This window comes from Maylandia zebra, linkage group LG12 (genome assembly GCF_041146795.1).
Source record: "Maylandia zebra isolate NMK-2024a linkage group LG12, Mzebra_GT3a, whole genome shotgun sequence".
Classification (NCBI taxonomy): Eukaryota; Metazoa; Chordata; class Actinopteri; order Cichliformes; family Cichlidae; genus Maylandia; species Maylandia zebra.
Window position 1 is genome coordinate 27,788,318 of NC_135178.1, and position 24,517 is coordinate 27,812,834.

At 38.2% G+C, this 24,517-nt stretch overlaps 1 protein-coding gene, 1 long non-coding RNA gene and 1 other non-coding gene across 3 annotated transcripts in view; 1 reads left to right on the forward strand and 2 right to left on the reverse strand.

Annotated features, from left to right (window-relative positions):
* Positions 1–243: 243 nt before the first annotated feature.
* Positions 244–1,317, reverse strand: LOC143421360 (uncharacterized). The gene is made up of 3 exons (XR_013101001.1): positions 1,094–1,317; positions 603–710; positions 244–489 (listed from the first exon to the last, which is right to left on the reverse strand). It is a non-coding gene; the product is annotated as an uncharacterized LOC143421360 (long non-coding RNA).
* Positions 1,318–4,274: 2,957 nt separating this feature from the next.
* LOC101481752 (uncharacterized) lies at positions 4,275–15,586 on the forward strand. Its single transcript, XR_013101171.1, has 3 exons — positions 4,275–4,836; positions 13,683–13,790; positions 13,891–15,586. It is a non-coding gene; the product is annotated as an uncharacterized LOC101481752 (transcript).
* A 4,769-nt stretch (positions 15,587–20,355) lies between these two features.
* The window catches only part of LOC101484954 (myogenesis-regulating glycosidase), a 14,978-nt gene continuing 10,816 nt past the window's right edge, over positions 20,356–24,517 (reverse strand). The window contains exon 7 of the mRNA XM_023152139.3: positions 20,356–24,111. Coding sequence (XP_023007907.1) covers positions 23,764–24,111 — 348 coding nt within the window. The 3' untranslated portion in view covers positions 20,356–23,763. The remainder of the gene's footprint in view (positions 24,112–24,517) is intronic.

A 24,517-nucleotide genomic window follows, 5' to 3' on the forward strand; every position in this document is an offset into this window, starting at 1 on the left:
TGACTCTCGCATTTCCTGTGTGTCCCTCTCTCTTACTCACTCCCTTGCCCTTTTTGTGTCTTAGTGAGAGAAATCTGAAACAGCTGCAGTTAAAACATATCAATCAAAAAATATACAAAGGTATTTTCTGGTTGCGTTTTTATTTGCTTTAGGAAAACTTAACGCTGAAGCAATACAGTATTTGAATAGGACCCTGAATTCATTTGACTAAGATCAAAATGTCAAGGACAATTTTGCTTCAAATGATGGTACACAAAATGTATTTATTCTTCAGTTGTACAAAATAAAAGCAGAAAGCAGGACAAAAACAGAAAAACAACATCATTCCACGGCCTCAGAAAAGAAATTTGAGGATGGCTGAAGATACCAACAGTAGCAAAGCACTGGGACCAGTTGGAGCAGTGCTGTTACACAGGTCCCCTTCACAGCAAGCCATAGCACCACCACAAATTGCACTGGTTTGGCAGCCTTTTGTAACCAAGTTATAACCTGCAAGACATGAGGAGAAAACTCTCAGAAACCACTTCAAAGCATGCTGTGTAGCATCACTGTGCATGCTTGGGCTTCTCAGTTATCAAGTCTGATGTGAGAAAACGACTCACCGTCTACTCTGAAAGAGAAACAACGGTTGAAGATGACGGCACAAGATTTGCTGTCTATGCAGGATTTAGGATCAGCGGCTGTACATGTGTAGCATCGTAATCCACATACTATAGAAACAAACAACACACTTTCACATGTCCTTGTAATTATTTCTGGGTTTATATTTCCATTTTATACCTCTTGATGAGAGCTGGAAGAAAATGGGAAGTGAAAAAAAATAAAACAGGAAATCCTTAAAGTTTTGCATAAAGCAAATACTAATTAAAACTTAAACAATTGTTTTTAAACGTATTAAATAATTTCTATAACAACTAAACTCTTCATATATAATTTAACAACATATATAATTTGTCTGTTTCTGTTTCCTCACAGTCTGGCCATTGAGGTTTTTAACTTTCCCTTTCCTTACAGGCTTTAAGACCACCATTAACAATCGATACATTTGTTTATCTGTCAAAGCACACAGGACCAACATGAAATATTCTCTTACCTGCAGACAGAGTCACACACAGAATCAGAGCTCGATAAAGCTGCATCATGAACTCAGTTTGATAATCAGTCTTACAGGGAAAAAAGCTGTGGCTAAGCCTTTCTTTCTTAGTGAAACTTTCACTGTTTTGTTCTGACAATCTGAGAATTTGCATTTCTTCACAAAGCTTTCTAAGAAGTGACCTGAATAACAGTGGCCCCTTAAGTGACCTCACTGCCAGACTCACCATTTTTGGAAATAGAGGCGAGAACTAGGGCGTTACAGCCAATAGGACTGCTCCTGACTAAGCATCACTTATATAAAAAAAAATATGTGTAAAACTTGAGTTTAAATGGTTTTATTTTCATAGTTAAAAAAAAAGAAATTTCATAAGAAAAGTCTGTTTACTGAAATACAGTTTTGTTTTTCTTTGTTTTTCAATAAGCAGCTGAAAGGTGCTGATGAGACAAATCTAAAGGAAGTTTCAACACAGACCATCAGTATTGTATCACTGATCTCATGACTGCTCAGAAGGAAGAACGAGTTTGACACCTACTGGTATTTTTAGACGTCCGTTGTCTTCACTGTTGCTGTTTGGTCCGTTTTAGGAAATGATCATGGTTTGTATTAAATTCAGAAGGCAAACTCAACTTTTCCATCGATCTTATTTTTCCCGTGAGATGTAAAAAAAGATTTTTATAAAGCCTATATTTCAAAATCAGCAAAAAAAACCTGAACACAGTGGTCATTACTAACGATCACAAAACAAAGTTCGGAGATAAGACTTTCACGTTTAGATTCCAATTTTTTTCTTAAAGAAAAATGAGATTAGATTAGATTCTCTCTTATTTTACCTTGGGCTTCATTTAATGTTCTTCTCAGTTTGTCCTTTAGCGCCCTCAGGCTGTCTTTTTCTGCAACAACAAAACACATGGGCTATAGAGGAAACGATTCAAAGGAGTCTTCAGCTGGCATGGCTTCATGTCAGTGTTAGTGAACCAGCTTTGCACTTGAGTGCAAGCCTTGCGAGTCCAAGCCCATCCAAAAATGCCTCTTCAGCTGAATGCTATTCTGATGTGCTTTTATGCTACAAATACAATTAAATCTTAAAGTCTGACAATGAAACACCCACACTGCCAATAAATCAGCGCAGTTACAACAAGGCTCAATCTAATAATTCTGTTTAAAGTATATATTATGGTATCCACAGTGATAAAGATAAAGCATGATTGTGGATATTAGCCCACCACTGAAGCTCAGCAGCTAAGACTTGCATTTACCTTGCTGGTTCTGGTCCTACTTTGGAGTGAAAAAGCAGCCATTCAATCAAAACATTAAAAGCAAATTGAACTGTGCTGATTCTGAACCTGTTTGCAGTTTGGTATTTCTGGCTATAGCTCATTAAGTGCACCACACATTTATGGGGCTAATATAAATACCAGTTCTGGACATGATTTAGAGGAGACTGCTTATTCTTAAATGTCTTGTGTATTCTGTCAAATAGTTTAATTGTGTTTAGTTTATTAAAAATTTTAATAAACCACATAATTAGGCACTCCTCTTCAGCTGCTCCTTAAAATCACATGGCAGCACCTCGATACATTGAGGCGTGTAAAGATGGTCAAGAACACCTGCTGAAGCTCAAATCCAACATCAGAGTGTAGAAAAAAAGATTATTTAAGTGACTTTAAACACCTTGTTGAGGTCAGAGGAGAATAGCCAGACTGACTGCTTTAGGCTGATAGGAACAACAGCAAGTCGAAAAACCAACTGTTACAACTAATGTATGCAGAAGGGCAACTTTCAATGCACAAAGCAGATGGGCTACAGCAGCAGAAGAGCGCGCTGGGTCTGTCAGCTTTGCAGCATAATGTGAAGCTGACAAATCTTCCACAGCTGTGTAATGCTAACATAGACGGAAGTCTCAAAGGAATGTTTGCAGAACCTTGTTGAATTTATGTAATAGAGAATTAAGGCAATTCTGAAAGCGTGCCTAACCAAGTACTGCTCAGATATACTTACTGAAGTAGCTGGTGAATGCATCACCTCCTCAGTATCATTGTAAATGCACACTTTGCGTACTTGTAAATGTTTATAGCAGTTTATCATCTTATTTGGCCATGAAACCCTTTACCATCTGCAGGTGTGAGGTGTATGAGGAAATGAAAACTTTCCTGATAAAACCTTTTGAGATACTGAGAAATGAGCCAAGTGTCTGTGTGCAGTCATCCTCTTACATCGTGTGTTTCTCTCTTTCTTCCAAAATGAAACTGTTCAGAGCTCTGATCCTGTTTTTGACTCTGTCCTCGGGTAGGCTGTATGTTAAAATTATTATATGAATGAATTTCTTTCCATTTAGTAAAACTGTAAATGACACAAAGGTAATCGAAGGATAGCAAGACCACCTTGAAAAGCACAACTGAACCATGATTGTTAAGTGATAGAGAAAATTTGCCATTTATCAAATTTTCTCTTTCTCCTTTGTTTTTCTTGCTGAACGTTTTCTGGGAATTAAAAATAAAGTTGCTTTATTCTAAAAATGAAAGTGTGAAGTGAACATTAAAGATATAGTACTCAAGTTGTGATTAGTTATCACACAAAAGAAATGCTTTCTTCCAGATCTACTAAAAAATAAAACAAATAGAAAACCTTCATGACTGTCTTCCTGCGATAAAGAGGATAATCCAGGTTAATATTTGAGTCAGTGTTACCAATAGGTCACTTAGACCACGGCTGGCTAAACAATAAAAACACAGATCACTCCAGTCTTCCTCCTTCAGATCTGATTCAAGGCCAATTTACTTTGAGACTGCTAAGTTCCTGTGTTTACGTACCCGGTGACCTTGTGTGAATTATAGCTCCACCTATTATCTGTTCTCCCACTTCACACTTGTCTTTCCAATCTTTTTAATCAAATTTTGATTTGATCTAAACTTGACAGAAATATTGCCAAACCATGTAGTGATAACATAACGGATGATAAATTCAACATTTATCATTTACCTATAAAATAGTAACATGATGTATTTATCCACTGGATGGACCCTTTTTACACAATACAAGCGCTGTCTAATTGGCCCACACACATACTCCATGTGATGTAACTTAAATGGTTCACTAGCTTGTGTGTCAGTCCTATGAGCTGCTGTGAAGGGAACTTGTCCCAACTGGTCCCAGTGGTATGTTTCTGCTAGTTTCTTAATCATGTTTTACTTTGTTCTTAACTAAAAATTACAATCCAGGAATAATAAATGATTTTCTAACAATGTAAAATATATCAGTTACTGTTCTGTCAGGTATATATTCAATTAAATCAGAATAATGCTTTGATTGCTGGATTGTTTAACTACTTGTGTTCTGCATTTTGTATCATTAAATAAAAACAGTTTTGTGATGAGCTGTAAATAAATAAAAAAAACAGGACAGAGCAAATATGAGCATTTTGCAGAATGATACTTTTGCAGTATCATTCCTGTGTATCTTAGCAACAGTGATTATTCGGTAGCATTAACTTCTTTTGTGAACATATTGCACAAGTGCAGATGTGCACATAAATGAAAGTAATATTGAGTCCACTCAGAGTGACCTGAACTTCTCAAGAGGGGAGGGGCTTCAGTACCATGCTACTCACTTTCTGAGAAACTGAAACTGAAGAGCTGAACAAAGCCTACTTAACCTGTCCTCCTCGCACATCGTGTACTTCTTTCTTATTCTCACCATGAAGCTTCTTGGAGCTCTGATCCTGGTATTGAGTTTGTCCACAGGTAAGAGCAGTTTATGATTGGTTTGTCTTGTTCTTTACCAGATAATCAGATACTCACTGGTCATTTCAGCTCTTCTATTTTTATACTAAACTGTAAGAGACATGAAACTGAAGAGAGGTTCAGATCACCTTGAAAAGCACATCTGAACCACAATTCTTCTGTGATGTGAAAAAAAAAGAAAGAATAAATTTTTAAAAATGGATGACTTTGTAACTTTTGTACTATTAAAAGTTTGATTTAAAATACACTATAGTCATGTGCAGATGCAAAACTATTTAAAAATGCCTTTACAAATCAAATTATGGAGCTCACTGTATTTTGTAATAGAAACGGCAGATCCTGAAGGCCCTTTTACATATGACACGGCATGCCCAGCGCTGCGCTCTAAAAACACATTCATTTCTATTGCTTAGATCGCAAAGGGCTATTTACCTGCATATACTCTATAGATCTGCAGGGTATTATTTTATCTAATCTGGGTTATTATTGTTGGGTTATTATTATTGTCTTTGGGATTTTTAAAAAATAAAACTCCTGGTCCAGTTCTATTTTCTTTCTCTCTCTCTCTTTTAATTTCCTGTTGCATTCTCTGAGCTGTGGTACCACAAACTTTATAAGAAGCCTTTTCTCTGAATGAAAAAAAGCTTTTCTGGATCTCATTAAGACATCTGCAGTCTAATGGATGATGCTTTGTATTTGGAGAATCTTCATTGATGAATGACAGCTGTCTTTGTTTCTCTGCAGCATGTGGATTAAAATGCTACGTATGTGCACTCTCTGACCCTCACTCCTGCACTGATGTCTTAACTTGTCCTGCTGGTATGGACCGATGTTTCAGCCTTACTACAAGCGGTAAGTTGTTCTGCAGTGTATTAAGAAGTGTTTAAAGCTGTAAATCATACATTTTATGAGCTGAAACTGAGGTTTTACCATCATGTCTTACAGGTACCGTCACTAAGAGCTGCATAAACAGTGTCTTATGTGTCAGTCCTATGAGCTGCTGTGACGGGAACTTGTGCAACAGTGCTATACCAACTGGTCCCAGTGCTATGCTCCTGCTGGTGTCTTCAGCCATAATCACCATCTTCCTCTGAAGCTCTGGAACAACTACATCTTAATCATGTTTTACTTTGTTCTTCACCAAAATCTACAATCCATGAATAATTTTTAAAAAACTAACAATGTAAAAGATGTTATTTACTGTACTGTTGGTTATATTTTCAGTATAATCAGAATAATGCTTTGATTTGTTTAATTAAATCAAAAACAGATTTGTTGTTGCTGTAAATTTAAAATAAAAAAACAGGACAGATAAAATATGAGCATTTCTTATAATTCATGTGGCTGGTTGATAAGGATGGACAAAGCTCACTTTAAGATTTTCAAACTCCATAATGTTTGGGACAAAGATGCAATTTTTGTAGTTTTACCACAGTTTTCATTTAAATCAGTCAATATGTGACTGAAGTGCAGGCATCCAGCTTTCTCTGAAGGAGGCAGGACTATCATTGTCAAAGTCGAGGTACCTGATTGTCAAGAGATATTTTCATGAATACAGTACATATACTGAGAATTTACAATAAAGTGCAAACAACTAGTTACACTTAAGAAAAGGAAGGTCGAATTAGACTTTGCCAAAAAAAAAACATCAAAAGGAGTCTGCACAGTCTGAAAAATTCTATGCAGATGAAACCAAAGTGAACTCATACAAGAATGATGAGAAGAGAGAAGTTTGGAGAAGATAAATGTTTCATAATGTAAAACACATCATCTGTCAAACATGGTGGAGGAAATATTACAGCTTTTATGGCTACCAGTGGATCCAGGTCACCAATTCTTATTCATGGTGTGATTGCTAAAAGAAGCAGCAGGATGAATTCTGAAGTGTGCAGTGCTGCACTCAGATTCAGGCAAGTTCTTGTCAGCTTTTTGAATGTTGGTTTAATTTGATGTTTTTGATTTATATTTAAGTCCTTGAGGTTAAGTAGTTTATTTTCTATTATACCAAAGTTGCGGTTATAGTTTATAGTTTTTCAGATTCCCCTTGTGTCTTCTACCCCTGTGTTTCAAGTTTCCCTCACCCTTCATGTGTTTCATGTTTGTGTGTCTTATGTTATCAAGTTCGTGTTGTCATCTCTGCATTCCATGCTGTTTCCTGTTTTATTGTGAAAGTCCTTGTTCTGTGTGCAGTGTGTCCAGTTTTGCTTCCCCTTGTCTCGTTAGGTCTGATTTGTCCCAGCTTTGTTCCCACCTGTTCCCCATCCCCTCATTATCTCTCTGTGTATTTAAGTCCTCTGTCCTCTTTTGTTCAGTATCAGGCTGTCTGTTGTCTGTTGTGTTACGGTTCCATGTTCCCGGTGTCGGTGTATCCATGCAGCGGTTCATGTGTTGGGTTTTTTATGTTTAGTTTCCCCAGTTTAGGTTATTGTTTATTCTCGTCTTTGTTTGCCTTATGCATTACTTTGTATTTCTTCATCAGCGCATTAAACGGCTCACTTTTTCTTAATACTCAGGTTTTGGTTCCACGTTCCTTTGTGTCTGCATTTTGGGTCCACTCTTCACAAATGTTTACAGTCTGCTTTGGCAAACTGTGACACTTGCTTCATCCAAGTATTAAAAATCATGCCAGTTGGGAGCTGTGGGTTTTTTGTTTTGTTTTTTTCCTTTCTCTTGCCCTCTCTTTCACTTTTTTCGCTTCACGCTGCAAGTCACCCTTGTGTTTGCGCTGAGCAGAGATGGCGAGCAGAGATGGCGAGCAGAGATGGCAAACAGAGCCTTGTGTTTGCACCCCTCCCCCCTCTGCTCAGCGCTGAGCTGAGGGGGCAGGGCGGTAGTTACACTCACAACAGCAGTAGCACACAACAAGAACAGGAGGGAGAGGGAAAGAAAGACAGCCGGGAGCAACAACAAGAGTCAACACAGTCACATTGGAAAGGTACAGTAAAGAAAATGAGTGACATCAAGAAATGTAGCAAAGTCTGGAGCCATTTCAATCTTACTGACAAAACAAAGGCAGAGTGTAGAGTCTACAAGAAAAGGATATCATATAGAGCTGGCTCCACAAACAACATGCACAGGCACCTAAGAACTGTCCACCCATCAGTGCAATGGGAAGATAAAACACAGTCAGTTGAGTGTGATATTAATATTTCTAAATGCCAACCTTTCCCGTAATTAAAGATCTTGGTGTTCTTTTTTTCCCCTTTTTTTTCCATATTTTAATTTATATTTTATTGTGTTGTGGTTTGCAGTGTTTTGTGTTGTTTCACTTTAAATTTGTTTAAAAGGAAAAAGCTGAAAATTTAAGTAGTTAAAAGTTGAAATGTATGAAATGTAAATAGTTGGTTTTTGTACTTTATAATTTATTTATTACATTTTATGTGGAGTGAATAAATAAAAGTATATTTACAGTGGCCCCTAGAGACAAAGCACGTACAAACTCCAAAACACAACGGAAGTGCTCCAGGATGCTAGGGGCCATGTTGAGCTTTTGTTACCTAGTGGCTACACAAGCCAGGAAGTACCAACATTCGGATTGGGTGTGTGGTAGTAACACATCAAATCAGCTATCAAGGAAACCATTCAATAGAGTCTTAAACTGGCATGGCTCCATGTCAGTATTAGTGAGTCCAAGGGCGTAGATTTGGTTTTGGCATTGGTGGGGACGGATGATTCAACCACTGAACCCTGCCCTGTTTCTTTTTTTTTCCCTTTTTGTCTTTGCTTCTTGATTTTAAAAAAAAGGAGAAATATACTTGCCTACATATGCTATTCTGCGTGCTTTTAAACCATTTAAAATTACAGTTCATAGTTTTATATGTGAATTATATAATGTTAAATTACTATTAAACAAATGACTGACTAAGTATTTTAGGCTTTAGTTTACTCTAGCTATATTCCATATAAATCAGGTATCATACAAACATAAAAAATAGCTTCAAATACAGTCATGACAATAAAAGAATATGACTTTAAGAACTTAACAACATTACTTCAGTTATACTACACCAACATCTGTTATATTTTGGCACTAAGGAAACACTGAATGACCTGGTGGTTTTTGTCCATAAAACTACTCATCTAAGATTACCACAAAGTAAAAGATCTCTCAGCAAAATTATGCAACAGTTTAGGCACACAATTGCCCCGATCAAGTCAGTGAGCTGGGATTTTTTATTCAAAACATGAACTACTGTTACAGCAACAGACATGGACTACTGGTGTCCCACACAACAACTCAATGTCCACTATGTGAAGGAGCCAAACACATGCCTGCTCCTCTCGTTAACTGAGATAAACTGCTGCCATATTTGTTTTACATCTATACTGTCCAGTCTCTCCTGGTGGACATGGCATACAGCAGCATTGTTTAATCTCATTTGAGTCATTGTTAACCTTAGCCATCTTTTTAGTCTTCTGAGAGCACTGAAGCTTCTTTCGGCCTCAGTACATGCGTTTTATCCTCAGATTAAAATTATTATTCTGTGCTTGATGTGCCTCACCTTTGGCCCTAGCTCTTCCCCTCTGACTGCACTAGGACATATTGCCACCTGATAAAATAACACATTGATTCGTGCCATATAAAAAGTGAGACATGTCAATTCAGATTCTTTGTCAAATATACACTAATGAATCAATTTACATCAGCAGCCTAACAATTGTTATGATAATAAATACTAGTTAATCTATAGCACCAAATCATCAGTCAGTCACCCGTGACCTCGCCTCTTCACCTCTGTCAGAGCTACAACATGGCAGAGCTGCCTCTGTCACCTGATAAATAACAGTGAGACATTCCAAATACATGCAGTCACACATGTGCTTCAAATACAGTAATGAACCTTTCTTAAATAGATAACTATCATATCTGATATCATATCTCACAGTACAATAATATTGAATGGGTTGCATTGTTGTATTTTGTCATGTTTCTCAGGTCTTTGTCTGAATTTCTACGAACATTATTGCTAAGGATTGTCTTATTGCATTGGAGTCACACTGGGTTAAATATGTACACTTGAGTTTTAAGGGGTATTTATTATTTTCTTCTTTTTTTTGGGTTGTATGGAAGCCCCAAACGCAATTTCATTGTTCTTGACAATGACAATAAATAAATAAATAAATACTACTACTACAACCAACAAGTCATCATCCAATTTCACCTGTGATCTTGTATCACCATTGCTCTCTATCACCTGACAAATAGGACATACGTGACAATAAGAATAAAATGTGCACCTGCTTCAGTGTTTCTGTCAATTTGTGCAGATCTTGACTCATCAGTAATGTTTGTAGGCTGAGTGCATTTTTAAAACAATTTGTGCAAACTGCACTCCAAGGTGGACTGAATGAGACGTTGACAGATCGTTTTTTTTCTTTTTATCGGGTTTGTTTTTCTTTACTCGAAGAGATTAAATTATTGGTGGAGACATGTCTTTTCCGTCCATGCCAAATCTACGCCCTTGAGTGAGTCAGCTTCGCTGATAAAGGCAGGCCTTGCAAATCCAGACCCGTCCAAAAATGCCTCTCTGCCCCCTCAATTGAATGCTATACTGATGTTCTTTTGTGTTAGAAATACAATTAATTCCTAAAGTCTGACAATAAATGTCTTAAACATCCACACTGGCAATAAGTCAGTGCAGTTACAACTCAAGTTAATTATTCTGCTATTTCAAGTATTAAAAATTATGCTAGTTTGTCCAATTAAGTTAAGCCTCTGAAAAGGTGAAATTGTGTCATTTCCAAACAGCTCCAAACTGTTTTTGTTAAAAATAAATAAATAAAAGACAGCTCCTACTGTATTTGTACACTTCTTTGGGTGTCACAAGGCTTTTCAAAAAAAAGAAGAACATATATGTTTAAAGATTGCCTACCTTCACATTGTACTAAGAATTTGTTCATCATAGATGTATACAGGAGACTTTCACTTTAGTGGTCACAGTTGTGTTGTGTCACACTTTCACCATCAAACAGCCAACAGTACATTATTGTCCAATTAATTTATGCAGTTTTAAATAAAATGCTCTGTGTAAAAAGTAAAATAGAACAGTAACTTGAGTTAAAATTTTCCTTCTTTCATAATTATATATAAATGTATAATATTTTTGCAGATTGATTTTGTCCGGGGTTTTTTTTGTTGTTGTTGTTGTTTTCATAACCGTTATTTTATTATTATGATAAAATGCAAATAGAATTATCACATTTTATCATAATAAAACCTTTGGTTTCATCAGGTCACCTTTCCTGACAGACCGACAGGGAATTAAACATTTAGCCCTTATAAGTTAAAGCAGCCTAGCTGATTGTTGTTGCTGACCATATCCATCCCTTTATGACCACAGTGTACTCATGTTCCAATGACACACAATCTCACAAAGTTCAAATTTTCTCAAACTGGTTTCTTAAATGCAACATAAACGGTCACCAGATTGTAGTTCAATAGAGTAGCCGATCTTTGGAATGTGGTGGAATGGGCCATTTATCTCATGGGTGTACAACAGCTGTGTGAGGCTATCATGTCAACAATCTCTGAGGAATGTTTCAAGCACTTTGTTGAATTGATGCCATCATAGAATTAAGGCACTTCTGGTGATGAAATGAGGTCCAACCAAGTAGAAGCAAGCTATTCTTTTTTTTTTTTTGCCTGTCCTGTTTGGCTCTTTCGCCATCAGAATTGTTGTCTAAAGGCAAAGAAAGATACCCAACGGATTTACTTTACCAAATTGACCATCCCAGCCTTGCCGTAATGGTCCATTTGATTCACCTTTTATTGTTTATTTTATTTTCACTTACTGAATACGGGACAGACTTGACTGGGGGAAAGAAGGGGAGAAAGAAAGAGGGAAAGAGAAACAGCTGAGAAGAGGGACGGGGGAGAAGGGCAAAAAACAAAAACCAACAGAATGGGCAGAAAAAAAAAAAGAAATAAAAGAAATAAAAAATGCATATATCAATCACCTGGATCACCTGCTGAGAAAGAAAAAAGAAAACAAGCAGAAGAGAACAAGAGTAATAGAATAAACAGCATCACAATGATATATGGGAATATGACAGTAAATACTAAATATTAAACATTATTGTGCAGCACATAAGATCAACAGAACACAGTGTGCTTTGAGGTAGGAGCCAAAAAGGGTGTCGTTTGTGGGTGTGATCACCCGTGTGTACACCTGTGAGCATGGACGCGCTTGTTTTTTTGTTTTTTGTTTTTAAAAGGTTCCTTCATGTAATGATCTGCTAGAGGGTGTGGGGGGGCCACAGCCCCGTCCTCCAGGGCGTGAAGCAGGTATGGAGGAGATCAAAACTCCAGACATCCAGAGACCCCAGAACACAAGAGACCAAGGAAGACCAACAGAGGGGCAGCTGCGCCACTGTCCCAGAAAGAGCTGAGGAGAGTCCCAGATGAGGGCTCACTCAGCAGCCGCGGAGCAAAAGCCAGGGGGAATTGCAGTGACGCGCCCGTGAGCTCCGCCGGCAGCCAGCCGTGCCTGAGTGACCAAGCCCCAGGCCGAGAGGCCGGGGGCACCCCACCTCCAAAGTGGCCCGAGCGAGCCCCAGGCTCCAGGCCCCGATAAGCGGCCGCCAAGGAGTGAGCCGGTGTGTACCTGGACGCCCATCCCCGGACACAAAGAACCACCAATGCACCGACACCTGAGGGAGTCCGCCACTGGCAGGGGAAGTGGTGGTAGGGGGAGATAGGCCTCCAAACCTTGGAGGGCCTAAGATGTCCCCAGAGAGGTGGCGCCTTACACCCAACCTGACATATAGACACAGAAATACAGGCACACACATATACAAACATCCATTCCCACCCTCATGCTCTCATATGCACTTAGAAGCAAGCTATTCTTAATGAAGTGATCATTTGGTAGCATTAACTTATTTTCTAAACATATTGCGCAGTGTTGCATCAACACAAAGTTAAATTACCCCCTCAACGGGGCGGGGTGTTCAGTACCGTTCTACTCACTTTCTGAGGAATTGAAACTGAAGAGCTGAACAAAGCCTATTTCACTTTCTGTCCTGACACATCGTGTACTTCTTTCTTACTTTTCACCATGAAACCTTTTGGAGCTCTGATCCTGGTTTTTGTCCACTTATGAGCTTATGATTCATTTGTCTTGTTCTTTAAATAATCAGATAATCACTGGTCCTTTCAGCTCTTCCATTTTTAGACCAAACTGTAAGAGACATGATCACCTTGAAAAGCATATCTGAACCACAATCATTCTGTGATGGAAAAAAAAAAGCATAACTCTTAAAAAATTAGGTGAATATGTAAGATGTTTTTCCATTGACAGTTTGATTTAAAATACACTATAGTCATGTACAGATGCAAAACTAATTTTAAAAATTGCCTTTTTAAATAAATATATCAAATTATGGAGCTCACAGTATTTTGAAATAGAAATGGCAGATCCTGAAGGCCCCACAGCCCGTAGTACGTGCAGCACTGCGCTCTGAAACGAATTAATTTCAATTGCTTGCACCTCGCAATAAGGTTTCACTTTTCTTTTTGTTGAACTTGAAATTGAATCTTAACAAAAAAGCTATTTACCTGCATGTACTCTATAGATCTGCAGGTTATTATTTTATCTAATCTGGTTCTTGTTGATTTGTTTCTTTATTAATATAAGTCTTGGTCCTTTGCCTTTTCTTTTCTTTTTTTTTCTTTTCCTGGTGCATTCTCTGAGCTGTGGTACCACGAACTTTATGAGAAGCCTTTTCTCTGAATGAAAAGAAAAAGCTATTCTTCATCTCATTAAGACATCTGCAGTCTAATGGATCATGCTTTGTATTTGGAGAATCTTCATCTATGAATGACAGCTGTCTTTGTTTCTCTGCAGCATGTGGATTAAAATGCTATGTATGTGCACTCTCTGACCCTCACTCCTGCACTGATGTCTTAACTTGTCCTGCTGGTATGGACCGATGTTTCAGCCTTACAACAAGCGGTAAGTTGTTCTGCAGTGTATTAAGTGTTTAAAGCTGTAAATCATACATTTTATGAACATAGCATTAGTTAAACTGAGGTTTTCCCATCATGTCTTACAGGTATCGTCACTAAAAGCTGCATAAACAGTGTCTCATGTGTCAGTCCTATGAGCTGCTGTGAAGGGAACTTGTGCAACAGTGCTATACCAACTGGTCCCAGTGCTATGCTCCTGCTGATGTATTCAGCCATAATCACCATCTTCCTCTGAAGCTCTGGAACAACTACATCTTAATCATGTTTTACTTTGTTCTTAACTAAAAATTACAATCCAGGAATAGTTAACAACTGGTTCATAAGGATGGGCAAAGTTCCCTTTGAGATTTTCAAACTCCATAATGCTTTGGACAAAGATTTTTTTATAGTTTACCAGAGTTTTCCTCACAGCTGATTTTAAATCAGTCAATATGTGACTGAAGTGCAGGCATCCAGCTTTCTCTGAATATGTGCACTGTGCTTCACCAAAGTCTTTAAACAGGAAGGTCTCTCCACCAGGCAGAAACCTTAGAATGCCTCAAGGTACTTATGTGGGCAGTCAATGCATCTACATTTGTCACATTTCACCTCTAAAATAAGGGTTTTAAACTCTTCTCTGAAAGACTGTTTGCAGTCTCTCTCCTATATTGTCTTGGGTTTCATTTAATCATGTTCTTCTACATCTAGGAAACGATTCAAAGGAGTCTTAAACTGGGATTGCTCCATGTAAGCGTTAGTGAGTCAGCTTTGCTAATAAGGGCAGGCCTTGCAAATCCAGACCTGTCCAAAAATGCCTCTCTACCTCCTCAACTTTTATGTTATAAATACAATTAAATCTTAAATTCTGACAATGAAAGTCTTAAATATCCACACTGGCAATAAGTCAGTGCAGTTACAACTCAAGTTAATAATCCTGCTATTTCAAGTATTAAAAATTATGCTAGTTTGTCCAGTTAATTTAAGCCTCTGAAAAGGCGAGTCTGTGTAATCTCCAAACAGTTAATACTGTTTTTGTAAAAGCCCTTAAATTAAAGCTTAAAGTATGCACTTCAAATGCATATAGCTGTGCGTTTAAAATACACTACACACCACAAAAACTGCTTTTATCCAACAAACTGTACCAAACTGGAACTACGCAGGTGCAGCTGTCTATTTTCCCACCACTTCAAACGTACTCATTCACAAATAATTTCATGAGCTCATTCTGAGACTCAGACATGAAGTTGGACTGAACTTACCAACAATGTTATTTTGTCTTTTGTAAAAGACAGTATCAGGAATATATATGGCACTACACAAAAATGTCTGTGTGGATGAGTAGGCTGGAAAAAAAACACCATTAATGTTAACAGCTTTCATTTAATAACGTCTAACATTCTTACCAGTTATACTACATACAATACTTCTTTGTGTGTCAAAGAGCTTTTCAAAAAAAACAAAACAAAGAACATATATGTTTAAAGCACTTCTGGTAGTAAACTGAGGTCCAACCGAGTAGTAGTAACCTATTCTTAATTAACTTTATGATTGCTGCCTTTTGCAGCACTGCAAATCTATCCTGTGTATCTTAATAGTGGTGATCATTTGGTAGCATTAACATCTTTTGGAGAACATGTGGTGCAAGAAGATAATAAGAGTAATGTTGCATCGACATAAGGTGAATTCACCTTCTCAAGAGGGTGGGGTGTTCAATACCGTCCTACTCACTTTCTGAGGAATTGAAACTGAAGAGCTGAACAAAGCCTATTTGACTGTCTGTCCTCCTGACACATCGTGTACTTCTTTCTTACGTCTCACCATGAAACTTCTTGGAGCTCTGATCCTGGTTTTGAGTTTGTCTGCAGGTAAGAGCAACTTATGATTTATTCGTCTTGTTCTTTACCAGATAATCAGATAATCACTGGTCCTTTCAGCTCTTCTAATTTTAAACCAAGATTTTTTTTTCCAATAAAAGTTTGATTTAAAATACACTATAGTCATGTACAGCAAGCTATTATTAATGAAGTTTATGATTGCTGCCTTTTGCAGTAAAGGAAATCCATCTATGTGCATCTTAAAACTAGTGATCATTTGGTAGCATTAACTTTTTTGTAAACATATTGCACAATGTTGCATCAGCACAAAGTTTAAATTACCTCCTAAACAAGGCGGGGTGTTCAGTACCATCCTACTCACTTTCTGAGGAATTGAAATTGAAGAGCTGAAACATTAAAAGTTTGATTTAAAATACACTATAGTCATGTACAGATGCAAAACTATTTTAAAAATTGCCTTTATAAATCAAATTATGGAGCTCACTGTATTTTGTAATAGAAATGGCAGATCCTAAAGGCCTTTTCCCACAGCACCCAACAAGCAGCGCTGCGCTTTGAAACATTAATTTCAATTGCCTGCACTGCACAATAAGGTTCCATTTGCTTTTTATTGAAGAGCAGAGGCGGAGCCAGACATTTGAAACACCCGGGGCTTAGCCCTAAAGGGTAGTATGCATGTGGGATTTCTTTTTTCTTTTTTTTCTTTTTTTTTTGGGGGGGGGGGGGGGGGGGGGGGGGGGGGGGGGGGTTTAGAAATGACTGAAAGATTAATTGGCTCTGTTTTGAGTTTTGTTCAAAAAAGAGTGACTTCATATAGGGAAAAATATATATCACATATGCAGGACACCTTAAACTAGTTTTTTAATTAAGCAGCAAGGCAGAACAAAGTCGGGGCTGTATCAAGACACGAGGACTAAACCCCAATTCAACCAGACCCAGAACTGATCCGGAATTAAAACAGGACTACAACAGTTCAAAATCAGGACTACTGAGGACTTAACCAAGACAGAACCAGAATCAGAACTAGATGATAGTAGCACTAAAAATCATCATAGACCTGCACTACACTTATTTTTTTAATTCTACCAAAGTCCACTATTTAGATTGAGAGACGTTTATATAATTATTTAGCCTTGTTGTGCAAACAAGCCTGCAGAACTTAATAAATGTAGAATTTGAAAAATAGCAAACCTAAAAAGAAACACTAGGTACGAGATACATGAGTACCTATGATACGGTGATACTTTTGGTAAACAACCATTTGACTAACATGTGTCTCACCTGCTCTTGTTCCATCTCTGTTCTGTCCTCATTCTCTCTCTCCCTCTCTGTTCCTCTCTCTCTCTCTCTCTGTTCCTCTCTCTCTCTCTCTCTGTTCCTCTCTCTCTCTCTCTCTGTTCCTCTCTCTCTCTCTCTCTCTCTGTTCCTCTCTCTCTGTTCCTCTCTCTCTCCCTCTCTGTTCCTCTCTCTCTCTCTCTCTGTTCCTCTCTCACCCTCTCTGTTCCTCTCTCTCTCTCTCTCTGTTCCTCTCTCTCTCTCTCTCTGTTCCTCTCTCTCTCTCTCTCTGTTCCTCTCTCTCTCTCTCTCTCTCTGTTCCTCTCTCTCTGTTCCTCTCTCTCTCCCTCTCTGTTCCTCTCTCTCTCTCTCTCTCTCCCTCTCTGTTCCTCTCTCTCTCCCTCTCTGTTCCTCTCTCTCTCTCTCTCTCTCCCTCTCTGTTCCTCTCTCTCTCTCTCTCTGTTCCTCTCTCTCTCTCTCTCTCTCTCTGTTCCTCTCTCTCTCCCTCTCTGTTCCTCTCTCTCTCTCTCTCTCTCCCTCTCTGTTCCTCTCTCTCTCTCTCTCTGTTCCTCTCTCTCTCTCTCTCTGTTCCTCTCTCTCTCTCTCTCTCTGTTCCTCTCTCTCTCTCTCTGTTCCTCTCTCTCTCCCTCTCTGTTCCTCTCTCTCTCTCTCTCTGTTCCTCTCTCCCTCTCTCTCTCTGTTCCTCTCTCTCTCTCTCTGTTCCTCTCTCTCTCTCTCTCTCTCTGTTCCGCTCTCTCTCTCTCTCTCTCTCTCTGTTCCTCTCTCTCTCTCTCTCTCTCTCTCTCTGTTCCTCTCTCTCTCCCTCTCTGTTCCTCTCTCTCTCCCGCTCTGTTCCTCTCTCTCTCTCTCTGTTCCTCTCTCTCTCTCTCTCTCTCTCTCTGTTCCTCTCTCTCTCTCTCTCTCTCTCTGTTCCTCTCTCTCTCTCTCTCTCTGTTCCTCTCTCTCTCTCTCTCTCTCTCTGTTCCTCTCTCCCTCTCTCTCTCTGTTCCTCTCTCTCTCTCTCTCTGTTCCTCTCTCTCTCTCTCTCTCTCTCTGTTCCTCTCTCTCTCTCTCTCTCTCTGTTCCTCTCTCTCTCCCTCTCTGTTCCTCTCTCTCTCCCGCTCTGTTCCTCTCTCTCTCTCTCTCTCTCTCTCTGTTCCTCTCTCTCTCTCTCTCTCTGTTCCTCTCTCTCTCTCTCTCTGTTCCTCTCTCTCTCTCTCTCTGTTCCTCTCTCTCACCCTCTCTGTTCCTCTCTCTCTCTCTCTCTGTTCCTCTCTCTCTCTCTCTCTGTTCCTCTCTCTCACCCTCTCTGTTCCTCTCTCTCCCTCTTTGTGCTGACAATCATCAAATATACAGTTGAAACCACATATTTATGTACTCTTCAGATCAAAACACAAACACTTTTTTAATTATAACATCAAATCAGACTAAATGTTTATTTTTTAGATTGATAAATATAAAAAACACATTTGTTAACTTTAAGAGTAAAGAGAGAAACTATCTGTATTTCTTAATTGTAAATGGCACCAAATTGTATTCAAAATTGAGCCACACTTATGGAGCTCCACAGTTCTTTTCCTGGTGTTTTGGTTGACATCTCTTAATTTTCCCATTTCAAAGAAACAGGCTCTGTGTTTTGCCTTATATGCATCCACAGGTGTGCCACCAATTTACTCACATGGACTCTACCAACCTATCAGAAGCTTCTTCAGCTCAGAATGGAATCGTCTGGAGTTTTCTTGTTAATTAACAATAAACTTAGTGTACATGTGCTCCTAAATTTGATGAAAGTGATAAAAAATAGACAGCTATGTCTCTCTTTCTTCTGACATTTAACTAATTCAAAAGATTTCAATATTTATTTATCCAAAACAAAACAAGTTTACTCTAAATTGATGTTGTACAGTAAAAAAATGTTCTTGTGTTTTCCATAAAGTGTATGTAAATATCTGGTTTCAACTGTGAATATACTGCTGTGTATTGAAGTTCCTCTTGTTTTGCATAGAAATATACTGAACAACATACAAAGCATAATATATAAAATACTACCAGAGTTTTTTCTTTGAAAGAAGCCCCTTATGTCCATTCTTGTATATCAGTGCATTACTGAAACCGATTTATTTAGCCGTGGAGGGTAACAACTGAAAATATGAAATAAACACACATGTAAGCTAAGACTCTCTAAAGAAACAGCATTGTTGTTGTTCGGCTTTTCATTTCGCCATTTGTTGATTCACTTGAAGAGCAAGTAACGTAATATTGGTCAAGTGATCAGTTTGATATCAATCTTTCGTGATTCACCGTCATATTTACATTATTTGTACGGTACAAATGATTTGCTTTGGTACCTGGTCAAACTTAAGCTCTCCTTAGTATGGCTGGCTGCATTTCTCCAACAGCGCATTCACAGGCAGCAGCTGCCCCGCCCCCTCGCTCAGTCGCTTAGTGCCTGAGCTCGGATCATACCAATAACAGGGGGGATTCACGCACAGTCGTAAATTCCCACAGTGTGCACTATGTGCTTCGAATATTGTGTGTACTTTTTGTTTTATACAGTTGTCAGCCAGGCATCTAACTATGAAAAATTACACTCCAAAAGACCCCGGGCTTCTGACAAAACAACCCGGGCTTAAGCCCAGTAAGCCACCCCCACGCTCCGCCCTTGTTGAAGAGAGCTATTTACCTGCATATACTCTATAGATCTGCAGGGTATTATTTTATCTAATCTGGGTTCTTGTTGATTAGTTTTTTTTGAGGAATTAAACTCCTGGTCCTTTGCCCTTTCTCTCTCTCTCTCTTTTTTTTAATTTCCTGGTGCATTCTCTGAGCTGTGGTACCACAAACTTTATAAGAAGCCTTTTCTCTGAATGAAAAAAAAGCTTTTCTTCATCTCAGTAAGGCATCTGCAGTCTAATGGATGATGCTTTGTATTTGGAGAATCTTCATCTATGAATGACAGCTGTATTTGTTTCTCTGCAGCATGTGGATTAAAATGCTACGTATGTGCATTCTCTGACCCTCACTCCTGCACTGATGTCTTAACTTGTCCTGCTGGTATGGACCGATGTTTCAGCCTTACTACAAGCGGTAAGTTGTTCTGCAGTGTATTAAGTGTTTAAAGCTGTAAATCATACATTTTATGAGCATAGTATTAGTTAAACTGAGGTTTTCCCATTATGTGTTACAGGTACCGTCACTAAGAGCTGCATAAACAGTGTCTCATGTGTCAGTCCTATGAGCTGCTGTGAAGGGAACTTGTGCAACAGTGCTATACCAACTGGTCCCAGTGCTATGCTCCTGCTGGTGTCTTCAGCCATAATCACCATCTTCCTCTGAAGCTCTGGAACAACTACATCTTAATTGTGTTTTACTTTGTTCTTAACTAAAAATTACAACCCAGGAATATTAAGCCATTTTTTAAATAATGTATGGATATTTCTTTTCAATAAAACCACAATAATGTATCAACTACTGAATTGTTTAATTCCTAGGATTCTGCAATTCACATCACTACAGCAGAAAGATTTTTTTGTGAGTTCTAACAGAAAGACAAACAGGACAGAAAAATAGACGTTATTGCGAGCAGATCAATCATTTATTTTTTTAGCTGTCTGATAAAGACTTATTTAATTACTTTTTACAGTTATTTCCACAAATGCAGAAATCACTTTTCCCACCCATTTGATGTGCTCACTCTGTGACTGAGATGACTCTTTCATAAGAGACGCATCAGGCATATACAGTGTTTGCAACTGTGAAAAACAGGTCTTTAAACATGAATAACCTGAAAAAGTCAACATTGATGCAAAAGTCAGGTAGGTGAATTTCACCTAGTCTGATCGCAGGTAAATACACATAAGTCATTCATGACAATACATACAGTACTTCTCTAGATGTCACACGAAAAACAAACATATACCATATGCATAAATAAAATTAAATATTTGTTCTTTGGCAGTCTACCCTCTAATTGTGCCAAGCACTCAATCACGGGAGGGGAGGGGGGGCAACAACAACAAAATATTTTTACACAGAAAACTTTCCCTTTAACATTCACATCTGTTATGTCACGTTGATGATTTCACCATCACACCTAAAGCATCAAACAGTATGTGATCGCCAAATCCACTTATTGTGTTTTAAGTGAATGTCCTTTTAAAAACCTTCATAGATACATGTTATATTTTACATTTTGCGATCTAACCTATTTAACATAGGTTAGATTCTCACACAATCTCACACAAGCTTTCCTGGTTTCACAACAAAGATGACAAAGTAAGGTTACTAAAAAGAAGAATGAAATTATGTATGCATCCATTTACTTATTCATTTGAAGAAATGCTGCTGTGTACTGTGTCAGTAAAAACCATTCTATGTAAAATTTTAACATTTCCTGTGGTAGGATCAAGAATGCAAGAAAAAAAAACTTAAACACGGCCAATTTATAGGATTTATCATTTGTAAGTTGCTGTAATTCCAAGACAAATTCATATACAATAACACTGCTGTTTTCATTATTTTCAAGCAAGGCATTCAAATTACTTGGTGTGCTTTACTCTCATGCTGGCAATCACTATGAAAGAGCAGACAAACATTTAAACTCTTCATGCGCTTTGCAATGTCACTGCTTTGAAACACTGCATCAAAAACATCAATGTATGTAGAAATGTGTTTTATCCCTCTGGTTCTCTTTGCTAAGGTTGGCATACCATAGATTAGCTAATAAGGCAAATGAAGCCACAAGGCAGACATAGATGGCACACTAATATATGGCATCTTTGAGAATAATAACTGTTTTACAAGGTAAATCACTTATAATAATAGAGTGCTGTGCAAAAGTCTTGAGCCACCCCTCATTTCTCTTTATTTTAAAGTTATGACTAGGAAATAGGACAGCAATTTATTGAAATTTGCAAACATACAGAGAAAAACCAACAAATAAGGCAAAAACAGAGTTTGTACAATTCTACTAAGTTTGAAAGTCAGTATTTGGTACGACCACCTTTATTCTTTAACACCGCCTGAACTCTCTTAGGTAAGCTTTTGTGTCATTTCTTTAAGTAGTCTGCTGATCCCCAACACTACTGGCTAAAATATATCCCCAAACCCTGACAGTGACTTGACTGTGCTATAGACACTCGCCATTGTACCTCTGTCTTCACCTCATCCGTAAATACCGTTGATGATTTGATCGCCCCCAAAAAATTTGGATTCATCACTCCGTCAGATTGCCACTGATTTTCAGTCCAATTCTTTTGTAATTAGACACACCTCAGCCTTTTCTCCCTATTTCTCTTGCTTAAGAATGGCTTCTTGACAGCCACCCTTTTACTGAGACCATTTCTGATAAGGCCTGAGTGAACAGTAGATGAAATGAAGCACAAATTTCTTAAGGACACAACTTAAGAAACAGAGATTGTTCATCCGCTGCCGACAGCTATTTCTGTCTGTAATTTCTTTTGTCCGATTGTCCAGTTTCCCTTAATGTTTTTAAGGACACACCGCACACCACCAAGTACCAAGTTTTCTCTTATAACCTTGGTGGTGCAAAAATACAATTTTATGCCTGTCAAACTGTGTAAACCTTGGATTTTTGTTGATTCGGCTAAAAAAAACAAAAAAACAAAAAAAAAACGGAAATATTTATATGTTTTTGAGACCGGCTGGTAGCAAAACAGTCCCTAAGATACAGTTTAAAATTGGTTCCTTACAAAGTTGTCTGTGATAAACACAACAGTAGTTAGGTGTCTTCCTTTAAGCTCTAGTTATTCATAGGTCAGTGTTAAGTGGCTTCGCAAACAATAAACACATCTAAAAATAGTCAGCTACACGACTTGGGCTGAAAACAAGTAAAAGCCAAAATCCATAGAAAAAAAAATCTGAAAGACCTTCAGACAAGCCTGGACAACTATTGCCCAAAAAACACTTAAAAATTGCAAGAAAGTTTGGCTCCTTCGAATTAAAATAAGACAATGAGAAGCGGTGCAAGACTTTTGCACAGTAATGTATAACAAATATATTACTGTGGATCAATAATAAATATCTTTTAAATGTACCCTGAGCAGTTAAGTTGACTTGTGCAGACTTTTTTAATAAAAAGCATAAAGCAGTAGATTTTGGCACTAAAATAATATAATGGCACTATAGGTTATGGGACTTACTGACATAAAAGTATTTGCAGCTTATTGTTAATCCCTTTATTCATCCCCAGAATCATGCATATTTAAAAACATCCAACAGTATCCACAAATAAAAATTAATAAATATAAAGAGCAATTAATCAAAAGACTGTAAAATGTAGATGTCAGTGCAATACAAATTAATGCATGTTAGCTTAAAAAGTTAAAAACACAGACTTAAGTATGGCTATAGTGCATTTTTTATTGCCTAACCCAGTCACCCCCAAAAAGACCCCCTAAATGGTACAGTTACTTCTATTAATAAGCTAATGGAAATAATATTAACCCAAAACCGCCGCCATGCTTGCTGTAGAGCTTTGGGCTTTGAGAAAAAAAAAAAAACGCAGTATTAGATGGCCACTAAGGCTAAGAATGGTGATGATACAATCACAGATCGGATCTTCTATTGGCTGTGAAAGGCACACAAGGATGAGTATTAGCTTAAGGATGCAAAATGAGAATTAGAAGGTAATTCTAATTCTTTGGGCGGAGGGTTTTAATCTGCAGGCAGAAGTCCTGACAAAGAGCAGGATGGAAGAGACATGAGGTTAATCTTCATTAAAATGTCACTCTACTCTCAACTCAAGCTTCTGGTGGTGCCTCCCTGCTTTTACTTGGCATGTGTGCTCAAACTAATGTGTGCGGACGCGTGCGTGTGTGTGTCAGTCCGGTTTTCAATTCTTTAATGCCTTCAAAGAACCCTTGTAAAGAAAGCGATCTCATCCAGGTCCACAGGGTAATCAGTGAGGTACATGGGACCTTTATCATAATGTTCCCCCTTGTAGCTTTTCCATCGTCCTGCAGGCAAGTAGATATCCCTCTCTTGCTTTCCTGGCTCCAACACTGGCGCCACCATGAGGTCATCCCCAATCAGGAACTGGGAGTCGATCTTATAGGCAGCCTCATCATCATTGGCAATCCACCAGAGGGGCCTTATGATTGGGTCTCCTGTATCAAGAACCACGTGTGCCAATTCAAGAACTTTTGGCGCCACCAGAGTTTCATGGAGCCCTGTGAACTTCTGTGCTATCTTTACCACCTGCAGATGCACAAAGACATTGAGTTAGCATGGAGCAGAGGCCACCTAACAGACAGCAGAGTAATAAAACCATCCACACGTCCTGCTTCAATTTATGCATCAAAGCACATAGAAAAAGAACTGACTTATTGTTTTTGACTTGTGATCAGTACTTGTATATTGTCTAGGAGAAATATTTGTTAATGAAAATGGCATTTTATTTATTCTTTTTTTTTTTTTTGAGAAAAATCTGATTTTCTTTAGCGCTTTACGGTGTACGGAGGTCAGAAGAAGGTAAGGCAACATTCACTAAGCCAGAGAGACACAAGAAAATGTTTAAAGCTTCTAAACCTTGTGTACAGGGTAAGTTGACTTGGATGAGTATTTTTATATTAAAATCAACTCGGAGCCCACATGGTCTTATAGC